This window comes from Mustela nivalis (genome assembly GCF_964662115.1).
Source record: "Mustela nivalis genome assembly, chromosome: 8".
Taxonomy (NCBI): Eukaryota; Metazoa; Chordata; class Mammalia; order Carnivora; family Mustelidae; genus Mustela; species Mustela nivalis.
Genome location: NC_139027.1, coordinates 17683280 through 17698306, shown reverse-complemented (window position 1 = coordinate 17698306; position 15027 = coordinate 17683280). Strand labels below are relative to the sequence as shown.

At 36.4% G+C, this 15027-nt stretch overlaps 1 protein-coding gene across 2 annotated transcripts in view; it reads left to right on the top strand.

Moving 5' to 3' along the window:
• ATAD2B (ATPase family AAA domain containing 2B) overlaps positions 1 to 15027 on the top strand; it is a 151190-nt gene that overhangs the window by 70979 nt on the left and 65184 nt on the right. For both annotated transcript variants that reach the window (XM_082746565.1, XM_082746566.1), the window contains exons 15-17: positions 4084 to 4174; positions 10025 to 10336; positions 14233 to 14368. In XM_082746565.1, the coding sequence (XP_082602691.1) occupies positions 4084 to 4174; positions 10025 to 10336; positions 14233 to 14368 (539 nt within the window). The remainder of the gene's footprint in view (positions 1 to 4083; positions 4175 to 10024; positions 10337 to 14232; positions 14369 to 15027) is intronic.

Sequence of the window (15027 nt, the reverse complement as noted above, 5' to 3'; positions counted from 1 at the left end):
AACGGTTCATAAGGTAAAAGGAAAAGTAGGAGAGTGAATTCTGGACGCCAAGTAAAGAAAGTGTATCAGTGAAGACAGTGTGACTAACTTTGTCGTATGTTGCTAAATGAAGTCAGATGAGAAAATTGGCCATTGTTTTTAGTATTATGTAGGTTATCAGTGAACCTAAATGGGAGTAAATTGACTTAGTGTTGGGTGCAAAGACGTTTAACTGGAGTATGGTTAGCTTAAGAGAGAGCAGGAGAAGAGGAATTGGAGACAGAACGAAAGTTAAGTTTTTCAAAGTTTTGTTACAAAAGGAAGCAATAGGTGTTGAGGTGGAGGCAAGAGGGAGTGTGTTATTTTTAAGCTGGGATAATTAGCCAATAGAGAAGGAAATTCTGGTGATGAAATTGAGAAAGAAGAATTATCACATTATGTCCTTAATAAGCAAGAGGGGCCATAGTATTTACTCCATGAGTGGTGAGAATGACTTTAGATAGGAATTGGATAGTTTGTCTGTGATACTAGGGAGAAGACAGAATATTATGGGTACAAATGCCTACAGGTAGACAAATTTAGTGTGGAATGTCTCTGGAACTTTCCTTCAGTTTTCTCAGTGAATTAGGAAGCAGGTCCCAATGAGAAGCTGAATGTGAAGACGGAGAAACTGAACTAGTCTGTTAGGAGATAGACCTAACGAATGATCTAGGGAAGGATTAAAGGCAGTGAGAAGGATCTGCTTGGGACTTTAAAGTGATACCAGTCACAGTGTCATGTTAGTTCTGCAGTTTGGGCAATGGAATATCATGACTCTCACTGTTTGACCAAATAAGTAAAATAAATAAATAAATAAATAAAAGCAAGCCTTGATTCCTCCAAATTGTAGTAATTTTGTTAATTCTTTATTAGCATAAAATAGCACATACCTTCTTCAGGTGGTAATGCTTTTTCTTTATTATCACCAACACTTATAATTATTATTATAAGTATTATGTGTGTATATATGAGTCCTGAGAAATGAGCAGCTTGAATTTGCCTCTGACTCTTAATAATAGAGGAAGCTACTTTCTATTAGGGGAAACAATGTAACTTACTGTTCTGTATGTCATATAAAGTGCATCACGAATAATTTCTGATTTAAGTAATTTCTTTTTCTATTTCCTTTTTTTTTTTTTTAAGATTTTATTTATTTATTTGACAGACAGAGATCACAAGTAGGCAGAGAGGCAGGCAGAGAGGAGGGGGAAGCAGGCTCCCCGCCAAGCAGAGAGCCCAATGTGGGGCTCGATCCCAGGACCCTGGGATCATGACCTGAGCCATAGACAGAGGCTTTAACCCACTCAGCCACCCAGGTGCCCTCTATTTCTTGTTTTTACAATAAAGGAAACTCCGATTGATTATATAGAGAAAGATCAAGGCACTAAATGTATTAGAGATCTGACAATAACTTTTGACATTAAGTAATTAATTTCATTCCTCTAAACCTTTACTTATTTTGTGAAAAGACAGTATAAGAATAGATCTTTTTTGAGACATCTTCCAGCCTGAATTTATTTGGTGTGTTTCTAGTTCTGAAAGGGTCTTCTAAAATTGATGCCTATGCTGCTGATGAGGTCAAGTAGATTCTTAATGTCATATTCTAGAGAATATAAAGTCTTGGATGATTTTTTTTTTAACCTTGATTTTATAATTTTTTAGTATCTATTCAGGCAGGTACTTCGAGTTGGAAAAAAATAAGTGTCACATCGTTGGTTTATATTTGGTAGCTGAACACTTAACTTAGAACTTGGAATTAGAACCGTAGCTATTGTTACCAAATTTTATCAACTTTCTGAGCATGGTTTATCTTGATGACTTTGAAGTTCTTTTTGTTTTGTTCCTGGACCCCAAATTCCTCATCAAGCTAATAAGACTATCATGTTGGTTATAATTTGCTTTTTTATATTCTTTTTTTTTTTTAAGGATTTTTTTTTTATGTTAGAAAGAGAGTGCCAGCACATGCACACGAATGGGGGTAGGGGCAAGAGGAAGAAGGAGAGAGAGAGAGAGTCCTCAGGCAGACTCCCTCTTGAGTGTGGTGCTCCATGTAAGCCTTGATCCTGGGACCTGGAGATGACTTGAACCAAAATCAAGAGCTGGCTGCTGAACTGAGCCACCCAGGCTCCCTTGTTTTTCCTAGTCTTAAAAGCTCAAGTAGCATTATTTTGTTTTGTTTTTTAAAGATTTTATTTATTTATTAGAGAGAGAGAGAGAGATCACAAGTAGGCAGAGAGGTAGACAGAGAGAGAGGGAGAAACAGGTTCCCCACTGAGCAGAGATCCCGATATGGGGCTTCATCCCAGGACCTTGAGGTTATGACCTGAGCCAAAGGCAGAGGCTTAACCCACTGAGCCACCCAGGTGCCCCTCAAGTAGCATTGTTGAGGGTATGAGTGCATTTAAGTTTTACAGAGTGTTTTTCCTTGAAAGAAGGCAAAAGTGAAAATAAAAGTCTGATATGACTCTTCATGATATACTATCAGTTGATTATGGATTCTTACTACTTCAGTTGCTTTTTGACTGTGAAAGAAGAAGAAATTTCATTTAATTTGAAATCACGATCTTAAAATTTTGATTGTACTATACAGTTCGATGTAAGGTAGAGAATGTTCTTTTGAAAACAAAAAAATCAAGGTAGAATTGCTCAGATATTTGATTTTTTAAATGAATTAAATTAATATTTACTTGAAATATCACCTTGTTATTTATTAAATGCCAAACATTATATTTCTTTATTTCATTGAAAACTTTTCTACTTAAAACTTTTTCCTAGTTTTAAATTACTTGTTTAGCTTGTCAGTCATAATAATTTATGCATATGATAGAACCAAGAGTTTTATGAAATCTAAACCTGTAGTTTGTTTAAAAGTTAGCACTAATTGGGGTGCCTTACTGGCTCAGTCAGTAGAGCATGTAACTTTTGACCTTAGGGTCATGAGTTCATGCCCATGCTGGGTGTAGAGCCTGCTTTAAAAAAAAAAGCACTGAGTAATGTATGGAATTGTTGAATCATTATGTTATCTATCTCAAAATTTTATAACACTCTATGTTAATTATTATTTTAAAAAAGGGTTATCCATGTTATAATACATTAAAGTTCCTTGTTCATATGTATTTGGGTAAAAATGATCTGATGTGGTAGAACAGTGAAACTTAGTTTTGAATGTAGTCCTAGATCAGTGAATATCAGTAACTTAGTCATATGTTCCATTAGTCAGTTCCTTCACCTCTCAGAATATTAGTTTGTGAAACAGAGACACGATCTCTCTTACATTCTATTTATTCTATTGTTATTTTTTAAAAAGATTTATTTATTTATTTATTTGACAGAGAAATTACAAGTAGATGGAAAGGCAGGCAGAGAGAGAGAGGGAAGCAGGCTCCCTGCTGAGCAGAGAGCCCAATGCGGTACTCGATCTCAGGACCCCGAGATCATGACCTGAGCCGAAGGCAGCGGCTTAACCCACTGAGCCACCCAGGCGCCCCTATTCTATTGTTATTGTGGGAATCAGAGTTGATGTAGATTCCATGGTATTTAAATTTCTTTTTTTTTTTTTTTTTAACTTTTTATTTTTTATAAACATATATTTTTATCCCCAGGGGTACAGGTCTGTGAATCACCAGGTTTACACACTTCACAGCACTCACCAAAGCACATACCCTCCCCAATGTCCATAATCCCACCCCCTTCTCCCAAACCCCCTCCCCCCAGCAACCCTCAGTTTGTTTTGTGAGATTAAGAGTCACTTATGCTTTTTAAAATAGTTGTTTTTCAGGGCATCTGGGTGGCTCAGTGGTTAAAGCCTCTGCCTTCAGCTGAGGTCATGATCTCAGGGTCCTGGGATTGAGCCCCACATCAGGCTCCCTGCCAAGCGGGGAGCCTGCTTCCCCTGCTCTCTCTCTCTGCCTACCTCTCTGCCTACCTGTGATCTTTGTCTGTCAAATAAATAAATAAAATCTTTAAAAATAAATAAATAATTGTTTTTATGGGGTATGGTGAGTACATAAATGTGTTCCAGCTAATACATTTCACAGGTTGTTGATATTATACTTTTTTTCTTAGGCAAGAAAACACATTTTACAAATCCATACCAGGGATTGGAACCCAAAATTGTCAGATGCTTTTTTAGGTGAACTGGCTGAAAAATGTGTTGGTGAGTGCTATTATTTGAATTCTTTGATTGTTATTGTTTGTTCTGCTCAGCCTGCCCTTATGTTTGGAATATGAATGAGTATAGTTATGTCTGTGCAGTAGATGGCTGGCTCTAGAATTATTTTGAACATTTCACTTGAAATTAACCTTCTGAGGTACAATTTTAGCTGCCATTAGGTGTTTGATTATTAACAAAGCTAGTAATAATATGCCTTTCATTGAGTGCTGGATTTCCATAATATTACGGCTGTGCGTTTTTTTGGGAGTTGTTCCCTCTCAGAAATTCTACTAAGAAAAAGAAGCTTAACCTTGAGAAATAAAGGTCCATGTTGAGGGCAGGACTGTAGTCTTTTACTTTGCAGATTATCTCATCTTCATGCCTGTGGTCTAGAAAGAAGTTGAATGAGAGGAGTCCTCAAAAGAAAATATTTATTGGCATTTACTAGTATTTCCCAAAATATAAAACTTTCCAATTTAATGTTAAATTATTCACAGAGTAGAAGATCCTCCTTACAGCATGAATGAAAACTACTGTCCTAAAAGGATGTATTGAGAGAGATGTGCATACATGATCATATATAGGAGATGGAATTCAAGGGTTTTGGAATTCAGGTTTTTGGCTCTAATTAGGTCTGAAATAAAAATGATTACACTATTAAACAACTGAGTATCCACACTGGTATTCCTCCTTCATTCTTTTTCTGTCTTTTGTCTGTTTTCCTCTTATTCTCTCACAAATAAAAATTAAAAAATTTTTCTCCATGAACTTTTTAAGCATTATGAAAAATCCCCAAACTAAGTTCACTAACAATCAGCAGTCTGCTTGGGAAAACTTCAAACTTACCAAAACCAGAAAGAACAACTTAGTTAAAAAAATCATTGGGATCCACCATCAGATATTAAAACTTAAATAGAACATTAGTCCATTCAGTTAGCTACATCCGAATTATCCTCTTCATCCACAGGGACCTCCATCTCCGAAGCAGCATCCCTCAGCTTTTGAACCACAAAGACCTCGACATCTTCTGGTGAGGAGAAAACGTAAATCTCTCCAGCACTACTCCAGTTTAAGCTTTGCCTGGTATAAGAGAGCATGCGCCAAACCCATTTCATGTAAATTTGGCTTGACTTTTGCAAAGCCTTGTGCTGCTTTATGGGAGAGGGTGGTATTTGGTACAAAATCCAGTCTTTTCCCTTTTTGAAATTTGACCCCTTTTATTTCCTACTTTTTATGATACTATTTAGAGTACTGATGAGACTGGGAAATTTTTGTAGATTTTTCTGTGACTCAGTCCCAGAGTGATCCTTAACTGAAATAAGCATAAGTCTTCAGATAGCTTTGCAAATCCCCTAAACAATAGGTATATTAAAATTACTTGCTGTTATCCTGTCTACCATCTGAAATGTTACACTCTAATTCTCTATCCTAAATATAAGAATCTTAGTTTCCTTTATTCATTTCCAAAGGCCACAACTTCTCATTATTCCCAGTGATTTATTTTAGCTTTTAGTCAGTTTCTTAAGTTTAAGCATTTTAAAGACATAATTTCTTACAGGACTAAAAAATTTCTCTTGCCCTTTGAGGGTGGTGGTCGTGATGTTTTAGGATCTGCTTATATCTACACCATTTTCTTCCTGGAGAGTGACATAAGAAGCCAGTTGTACATTAAGACAAAAAGTCAAATGCGGGTCTTCAAACAGGAATGAAATAGTCATACACTTTAAATTCATTATGAACTTACCACTTTCTGTATCCCAAACACGTTTTAACATGTATGGGTTCAGTTCAGTGAAATTTATGCCTAACAAAAAGAATATGTTGTCTTGATAAAAAACTGCAAAGACAGCTGACCTCTTCATGTAAAGGTTATGGATTTGGTAACTTTAACTTGAAATAAATTCCCAAGTACGTGGAGAGGTTTGGATGCTTAATAGGGGTGATTTTTGAAAGTAGTCCTCACATAATTTCAGTGTCTAGATCACATTCACAAATAGTAGGCGCTTAAGGTTATGAGGACCTCAAATCTAATCATATTTCTCTATTTATTTTCACTAAGAGGGCCGAAACAGTGGAAATGTATCAACGAGGCATCTTTGTGGGCCTTCATTATGTTTGATGTTTTATTTAAACAGTAGACTTCATGGGCCGCCTGGGTGGCTCAGTGGGTTAAACCTCTGCCTTCAGCTCTGGTCGTGATCTCAGGGTCCTGGGATCGAGCCCTGCATTGGGCTCTCTGCTCAACGGGGAGCCTGCTTCCTCCTCTCTCTCTGCCTGCCTCTCTGCCTACTTGTGATCTGTCTGTCAAATAAATAAATAAAATCTTAAAAATACACATTTATAATATTAAATTACCAGAGATTCTGATTCACTAAGTTTGTTAGGAATCTGTTTCTGTTTCAGTTTCATCGTTTATTCAGATCAGTGGTCAAGATTAAAAACTACCGATATAAACCAGTAATTCTTATTCACAGGCAACTATAATGAAGATAAAACCTCTTTTTTCTAGTCTGTTGATTATGATAATCCAAATGATTTATTTCCTTAAATGGGACCTATTGTTGCCCTTTTATTTTTATTTATTTATTTATTTATTTATTTATTTATTTTATTATTTTTTTATTGTTGCCCTTTTAAATGATCTTTAGTAGAGCAAGCAAAAATAAATAGTACATTGCTATTATGTATGTTGCTGACATGTCAAACATAAATGTTATGGGTATCGTTTGTTACATAAAATATCTTTTAGTGGCTTTTTTTCCTGTTCTTTGTTTCTGAGCTTTCTAAAAAATTTAGGCTTCTTGCTCTTAGAAATAGGATCATATGGTATGTTTGCCAACTGTGTTGTATATGCTTTCAAAGAAGAAAAAAGAGTGGTGGTTCATATTGTTTGAAGATGGTAGATTATTTTTTACTTCCTCTGAAATGAATTATTTCATTAACTATTTATGACTAAGCTGGTATCTTATAGTTATTTTATTGAACTACTATACCTAGGTTATGTTCAGCATAGGAAAAGATACCTTTTTTCATGTTGATTCATTGAGAAATAGAATAAAAAATGAGAGACTAATGGTTAATTTGGTTATTCTGAGAATTATTTGGGTGATTGCTGTCTTGGGATAGTGTTAGTGCTTCATCTGCTTATAATTTTCTGAATTAGATTTTCACAGGTTATACTAAGTTTTTCCCTTAACTCTAAATAAATATATCTTTAAGAATGGAATATTTTTGTGTTTTTCTGTAATTTTCATTGAAATTTTTATTCATAGTAAGTTGGCTTAATAATAAAAGAATTTAGATTTCTTTTTTTTTTAAAGAAACATTGTTTTTTTTTTTTTTAAAGATTATTTATTTACTTATTTGACAGAGAGATCACAAGTAGGCAGAGAGGCAGGCAGAGAGAGAGAGAGAGGAGGAAGCAGGCTCCCTGCTGAGCAGAGAGCCCGATGCAGGACCGATCCCAGGACCCTGATATCATGACCTGAGCCAAAGGCAGCGGCTTAATCCACTGAGCCACCCAGGCACCCCAGAATTTAGATTTCTTATTAAAAAAAAAAAAAAAGCCCAGTAAATATAATTCTCCCACTTTTTGTGGTAGTATATGGTAACCTCACAGTTACGCAATCCCAAACTATCACCTTGGAGTTACTGTTTTCTCCTTTCATTTGTGAAATATTTATTGGATATCTACTGAATGCCAGGCTAGGCATTATTTTCAGTATATGAGATACGTTAGTGAACAAAACTGATCAATATCCACACCCTCACAAAGCTCACATTCTCGTTGGGGAAGGCAGACAGTAAACATGATAGGTAAATGATAGAAGTGGTACTTGCTGTGGGAAAAAGGAAGCAGAGTAGGGAGGATTTTTCTGTTTCTGTAGGACTTGATCAGCAAGATCATGTGCCCTACTAATAATAGAGATACAGTTCATTGTAGGTGTGTGAGTCACTTACAGTTTGATTTATACAGTTTTTTTTTTCATATAAACATATGATATATTTTTAACCCCCGGGGTACAGGTTATGTGAATCGCCAGGTTTACACACTTCACAGCACTCACCATAGTACATACCCTCCCCAATGTCCATAACCCCACCCCTCTTCTCACAACCCCCCCGCCTCCAGTGGTTTATACAGTTTTGTGCCTTAATGTTTTTTTCCTGTTGTCAGGGTCTGTAATCAAAGGAGCGAGACTGATACAAAGCGAAGGTCAAGCAAAGCTTTATTTTGCGCCAGGCATCGAGAATCAAACTGACTGGTCAGGGCCGTCTCTTGCAAAGAGGCGACCCCTCCTAGCCTCACAGACTAACTTTTATAGAGGTAGTTTAGCTGGGCTATACACAGGTGGCCAATGAGATTGCAATACACAGAGAAAACTGCCCAGTCATGCTAGGTCTGCCACACACAGAAAAAACTGCTAGGTAACACACAGGTGGCCAATTGAAATGCAATTGAAATTGAAATTGAATTTCAATTGAATTGAATTGAAATTCAATTGGCCACCTGTGTGTTACCTCACAGTTTTTTCTGTGTCTAGCTCCTTTGATTACAGACCCTAACACCTGTCATTTAGTCTGGTGCTATTTTCTGCTCAGTTTTTCTAATCGCCATTTTTATTTTATTATTTAAATGTTCCACAAGGTCATTGCATAGTATAAAAAGATAAATAAACTTGATGCCACTCTTTGAAGAACTTAGGGTCTCAAGTTTTAAACTAGTTTGAGTGGTTCCCCCTGCTGGCATGTTTGGTACGATAAAGGTGTGTGTGATAAAGGTGGCCAAATGCAAGTTTAAATGCTGACATAAAAAACAACATGACTGGTTTGAGGTTTTCTTCCTTTTTGTGGTTGAGACCTAACAGTTTGTGTGTTTTTGTATGTATTTGTTGCTTAAATGAGTGAAATGACTTAAAAGCAGGGGCTTGATCTGTTAACTACATTATCAGTTAAGTGTGGTTAACGGCTAATGCCCTGTGTTGATATAGCCTGTAGAACTAGATTATCAGTTATTTTAAGCTAAACGTATATATTAAAAGGAAATTAATGTGGAATATTAATGGATTCTTAGTCCCTTTAGTACCTTTGAAATTATTAGAGATGGTGACGACTTTAAACTATAATTTTTGGGGTAATTAAATAGAAACTCGCTGTGGTTTGCGCTCAGAGTTAGTAGGAGAATAGCTCTGTTCTTGACCTTTCTGCATATGTTCTACAGTGTACTATTCCCATATGTGTTTGGTAATTAGTAATATTAGAAAAGTTTATAGGTGGGCGCCTGCGTAGTTCAGTGGGTTAAGCCTCTGCCTTTGGCTCAGGTCATGATCTCAGCGTCCTAGGATCAAGTCCCACATTGGGCTCTCTGCTTGGCAGGGAGCCTGCTTCCTCCTCTCTCTCTCTGCCTGCCTCGCTGCCTACTTGTGATTTCTCTCTGTCAAATTAATTAATTAATTAATTTTTAAAAAAAGAAAAGTTTATAGGTAAGTATATTGTTAGAAGGACTAAACTAATTATTGGGAATAGTGATGAAGGATTGAGATGAAACTTACTCTTTAAAAACCTTTCCCGAAGAAAGTTGTACATTATAATCAGTGATTTTGGCACAGAATACATGGTTTGTTTTGGTATCACTAGTTCATGTGTTGTTAATTAAAATATTCGAAACATTTTTAGTCTTACGGAGTAAATTTTACTAGGTGACTTAAATGGTCAGTTTTTGCTGATAAAATTACACATAATTATTGATTTAAGATTAATAACTACTTAGGTAAAGATGTATATATTTGTAAACTATAGTTGGTACTGGGAGAATGAACTTACCTTTGTTATTCTTTTCTTTTTGTGCATTAGGCTATTGTGGAGCTGATATCAAGGCCCTGTGCACTGAAGCTGCCCTGATTGCCCTGCGGAGGCGTTACCCCCAGATCTATGCTAGCAGTCATAAACTGCAGCTAGATGTTTCCTCCATAGTGCTCAATGCCCAAGATTTTTACCATGCAATGCAGAATATTGTGCCTGCTTCTCAGCGTGCTGTCATGTCTTCGGGACATGCACTATCCCCCATCATAAAACCGCTGCTGGAAAGAAGCTTCAACAACATCCTAGCAGTCTTGCAAAAAGTGTTTCCTCATGCTGAAATTAGCCAGAGTGACAAGAAAGAAGGTACCAAAAAGTAATTTTTCGTATTGTTAAAATGAAACAAGTACGGGCATAAATAAATTCCGAGTCTCCTTATAAGGTTATGTGTTATTCTTTTATTTTTGCCATGAGTATAGAAAATGTATCTATTTCACTCACTAGGTTATAGTCTAGGCCTAGTATATTGCCTAGGTGTGGTAGTTGCCTAGTGAATGTTTGTCGAAAGGAAGAATGAATGTTAGTTCTGTTTGTTACCTCTTAGGACATTCTCGGTAATGTAGAAGTGTTACTATCTTTAGAAAAGGTGACTATAATATGGTGGCTTACATTTATTTTATTATAAAGCCCTTAAATAGTCACTTACTAATCCTCATAATAGTCCAGTGGGGCAGGTACTTTTATAATGAAAAGAAGGAGACTAGAACACTTAGGAAGTATTCCCTTATTTGAGGTCATTCAGTAAGTTTTAGGACTTACTCAGACGTGGGTATCTGATTATAGCCTTCGCTTGTTGCTCATAATGTCTCTCTGTTGCTTATAATGCCCCTCTGGTTTCAACTCAAGAAATCTGTTTTGTTGGTACTGTCAGGGCACTCTGCAGTGTGCTATATTCGTGAAGTGTAAATCCTTAGTAAGGGAGTAAATTAGAACCTGGTTGTATAAGGTGGTGTAAGGTCTTGAATTCTAGCTTCAAGATTGGACCTGAGTTAAAAATACAATACTGCCTTTAAAAAGTCATCCATTGCAAGTGCTTGGGTGGCTCTGTTAAAGCGACTGCCTTCAGTCCTGGAGTCCCAGAATGAGTCCTGTGTGGGGCTCCCTGCTCAGCAGGGAGTCTGCTTCTTGCTCTCACCCTCTTCCCACTCATACTCTCTGTCTCTTGTTCTCTCTCTCTCTCAAATAAATACATAAAATCTTAAGAAAAAAGAAACCAGCCATTTACAGGGAAACTTTAGGTTTATATACTAGAGTCTGAACTTTGAAGAGAAAGTAATGAGTTTTAATTATCTTAATTTTTCCAGTTCCTAATACCTTATTTGGCATGTAGTCTGCACCAGAAAATTGTTCAGTTAATTATACTAACATTAAAAATATTATGTGTAGTAAAAATCATCTATAGTCAATGCATATTGCTGTCTTTATAAATTACTTTTATGGAAACTGTATTTTTCAGGGATAGATTCTCATTGAAATATCACATGGATTACTTGATCTCCTAAGTTTGTTAAGTAAGGTGGGGAATAAATATTTTATTATGAATGTGCCAGGTACTCTGCCATGAATCATACATTTCTTATCTCTGATTTTCATAACTGAGGATATGTATCTTTTCCCCAAGAAATTTTTTTAAAGATTTTATTTATTTATTTATTTATTTGACAGATCACAAGTAGGCAGAGAGGCAGGCAGAGAGAGAGAGGAGGAAGCAGGCTCCCTGCTGAACAGAGAGCCCCATGTGGGGCTCAGTCCTAGGACCCCGGGATCATGACCTGAGCCGAAGGCAGAGGCTTTAACCCACTGAGCCACCCAAAAGAGCCACTCTTTTCCCCAAATTTCTAAAAAAACTAATGTCACCGTTAGAAAATAATAAAAATCGTGTCTTCCCATTTGAGAGATTATGATAGTTCATCTTTTTATTTATGGTATTTTAAAATTTAAATTCAGTTCATTAACATATAGTGTATTATTAGTTTCAGAGGCAGAGTTCAGTGATTCATCAGTCTTGTATAATACCCAGTGCTCATTATATCATGTGCCCTTCTTACTGCCTATCACCCAGTTACCCCATCCCCCTGTCATCCCCCTCCAGCCACCCTCAGTTTGTTTCTTATGATTAAGAGTCTCCTATTGTTTGTCTCCCTCTCTGATTTTGTCTTGTTTCATTTTTCCCTCCCTTTGCCTATGATCCTCTGTTTTGTTTATTAAATTCCACGTATGAGTGAGTTCATATAATTATCTTTCTCTGATTGACTTACTTCACTTAGCATAATACTGTCTAGTTCTGTCCATGTCATTGCAAATAGCAGGATCCCATTTTATTTGATGGCTGAGTAGCATTCCATTGTATATATACACCACATCTTCTTTTTCTCTGTTTATAGACATATGATATAGTTCCTTTATTTTCATTTGAGAATTTTTTATGGCATTATTAACTGTTTTCTTATAAATTTTTAAAGTAAGTATAGAGTATGCTTTAGTTCCAGTTTTTTCTTCATATACCAGTAGAGAAAACAAATTATGATTATTTGATTATTAATAATTATGTTTTAGTTATTTAGATATATTATTCTGGTTTGTTTTGGTCTTACCATCCTTCATAGACTGGTATATGAAATTATCACTCAAAAGGTATTCAGTTGGGGACACATCGGTGGCTCAGTTGGTTAAGTGTCTGCTTTCGGCTCAGGTCATGATCCCAGGGTCCTGGGATAGATTCCCGCATTGGGCTCCTTGCTCATCAGGGAGCCTGCTTCTCCCTCTGCCTGCCACTCTGCCTGCTTGTGCTCTCTCTCTCTGACAAATAAATAAATAAAACCTTAAAAAATATTTAGTTTATAAAATCCATTGAAATCTCTATCTGCCATCTCGCCTGCCCACTTCTGACTACCCCTAATCTCAGTTGCTCCCTGTCTTTTCCGGTACTTTCAGGGTCGCCTACAAGAACTTGCCTGAGTATCCGAAATCTCTATCTGCCAGCACAGTTCAGTACCTCTTTGTAGAAATTATTCCTCATTTTTTTTTCTTTTTCTTTAATTTTTTTTTTTTTTAGGAGAAGAGTATGATTTCTGTCACTGTTGATTCTCTCATTTCTCCTACATATGTGGCATTACTTTTTATTGAGTGAATTGACACTTTTGTTGGGTATGTGTGAAGCACAGTTATTAGTACTTGAGGTTGTAGCCCAGGTACATTTTTAAGTATTGTACCTTCAATAGAGATAATGGTTCCAGTTTGTCCACTGAACTGTAACAGGTGGCAGGCTCAGATAGAGACTAATGTTACTTGAATAAGTGCATTTTTAGGATTGGTTTTGCTTCCACAGAATTCCTGACTCTCTAACCTAGACGTATAGATGTGTGTGTTTGTGTATGCCATGTTAGAAAATAAGTCACCTTGTTCCTTATTGTTTTTCTAAAGAGCTGGCCAAAACCCTAGCACCCTAGCAGCTAAGCAACTACTTGGTCAAGTTGACCTATAAATTTTTTTTTTAAAGATTTTATTTATTTATTTGACGGACAGAGATCACAGGTAGGCAGAGAGGCAGGCAGAGAGAGAGGAAGGGAAGCAGGCTCCCCGCTGAGCAGAGAGCCCGATGGGGGGCTCCATCCCAGAACTGTGGGATCATGACTCGAGCTGAAGGCAACGGCTTTAACCCACTGAGCCACCCAGGCGCCCCAACTTAGAAATTTTTAATAAATATGTGAGTGTTTTAGGAGAGTGTCATTTCTTTTCCAGACTTCTTATGGTTAGTCAATGAAGTCTACTGAATCGCATCTCTTAGCAGTAGGCAGTGTGTAAAGGTAAAAGAATTCCATTAATTCCATTTACAAATTATTTATTTTTTTTTTTAAAGATTTTATTTATTTATTTGACAGAGATCACAAGTAGGCAGAGAGGCAGGCAGAGAGAGAGCAGAGGAAGCAGGCTCCCTGCTGAGCAGAGACGATGTGGGGTCCTGGGTTCACGACCTGAGCCAAAGGCAGAGGCTTTAACCCACTGAGCCACCCAGGCACCCCCCCATTTACAAATTATTAAAAACCCTGCAGTTTGTTTGTTTGCTTGGTTGATCTGTATTATTTGATAGGTAACATATTAATATCACTGATTTTTAAACCAACTTTCCTTAGCTTTGGTGGGGCACTAATATTAAAGGACTTCATAAGCCTCATAATTGTTGTGATTTTTTTTTTGAACAGATATAGAAACTCTGATTTTAGATGATAGTGAAGATGAGAATGCTTTATCAATTTTTGAGACCAGTTGTCACTCAGGATCACCAAAGAAACAGTCATCAGCTGCTGCTGTACATAAACCCTACCTTCATTTTACAATGTAAGTATCATAACAATTTTTTAAAAATTTAGAGTGATTTTTACTGTTTTATATTTAGAATTATGGTGTATTTTTACTCAAGGTTGTAATTTTGAGGACTTTTTTTCTGCTGTTTGGACACAATTCTGGGAAAGTTTTACTGTGTATGCTTCTTTGTGTGGTAATAAATGGGTTTATTGGTAAACTAAAGATTTTTTTTTTATAAACTGATTTTTTAAAAAGGAGATTTATTTATTTAATTTGAAAGATTTTATTTATTTGAGAGAGAGCACATGTGGTAGGGAATGGAAGGGCATAGGGAGAGGGAGAAGCAGACTCCCCCCTGGAGCTGGATTCCAGCATGGTGAGGGCAGATGCTTGACTGACTGAGCCACCCAGGTGCCCCTCTTCTTTTTTTTTAAACCAAGGTAGAAGGAAGGATTGTTGTTTAGAAAGTCAGCTTATGTCCACAATTTTAATGCCTTTTATTTTGAACTAAAATGGTCAAAAATGAGATGTTTATCATGATCTGGAATATTTTAAATTATAACAAGTGTCAGATGATAGTTCAGGGATTCTAAAAGTACTAAAAGGATTCTGAATTAGAAGTTTCTTAGTAAACAGATTAACAGAAAACTTTTTGATTCTCCAAAACCTCATTAGTTTACTTCTTCCTGATG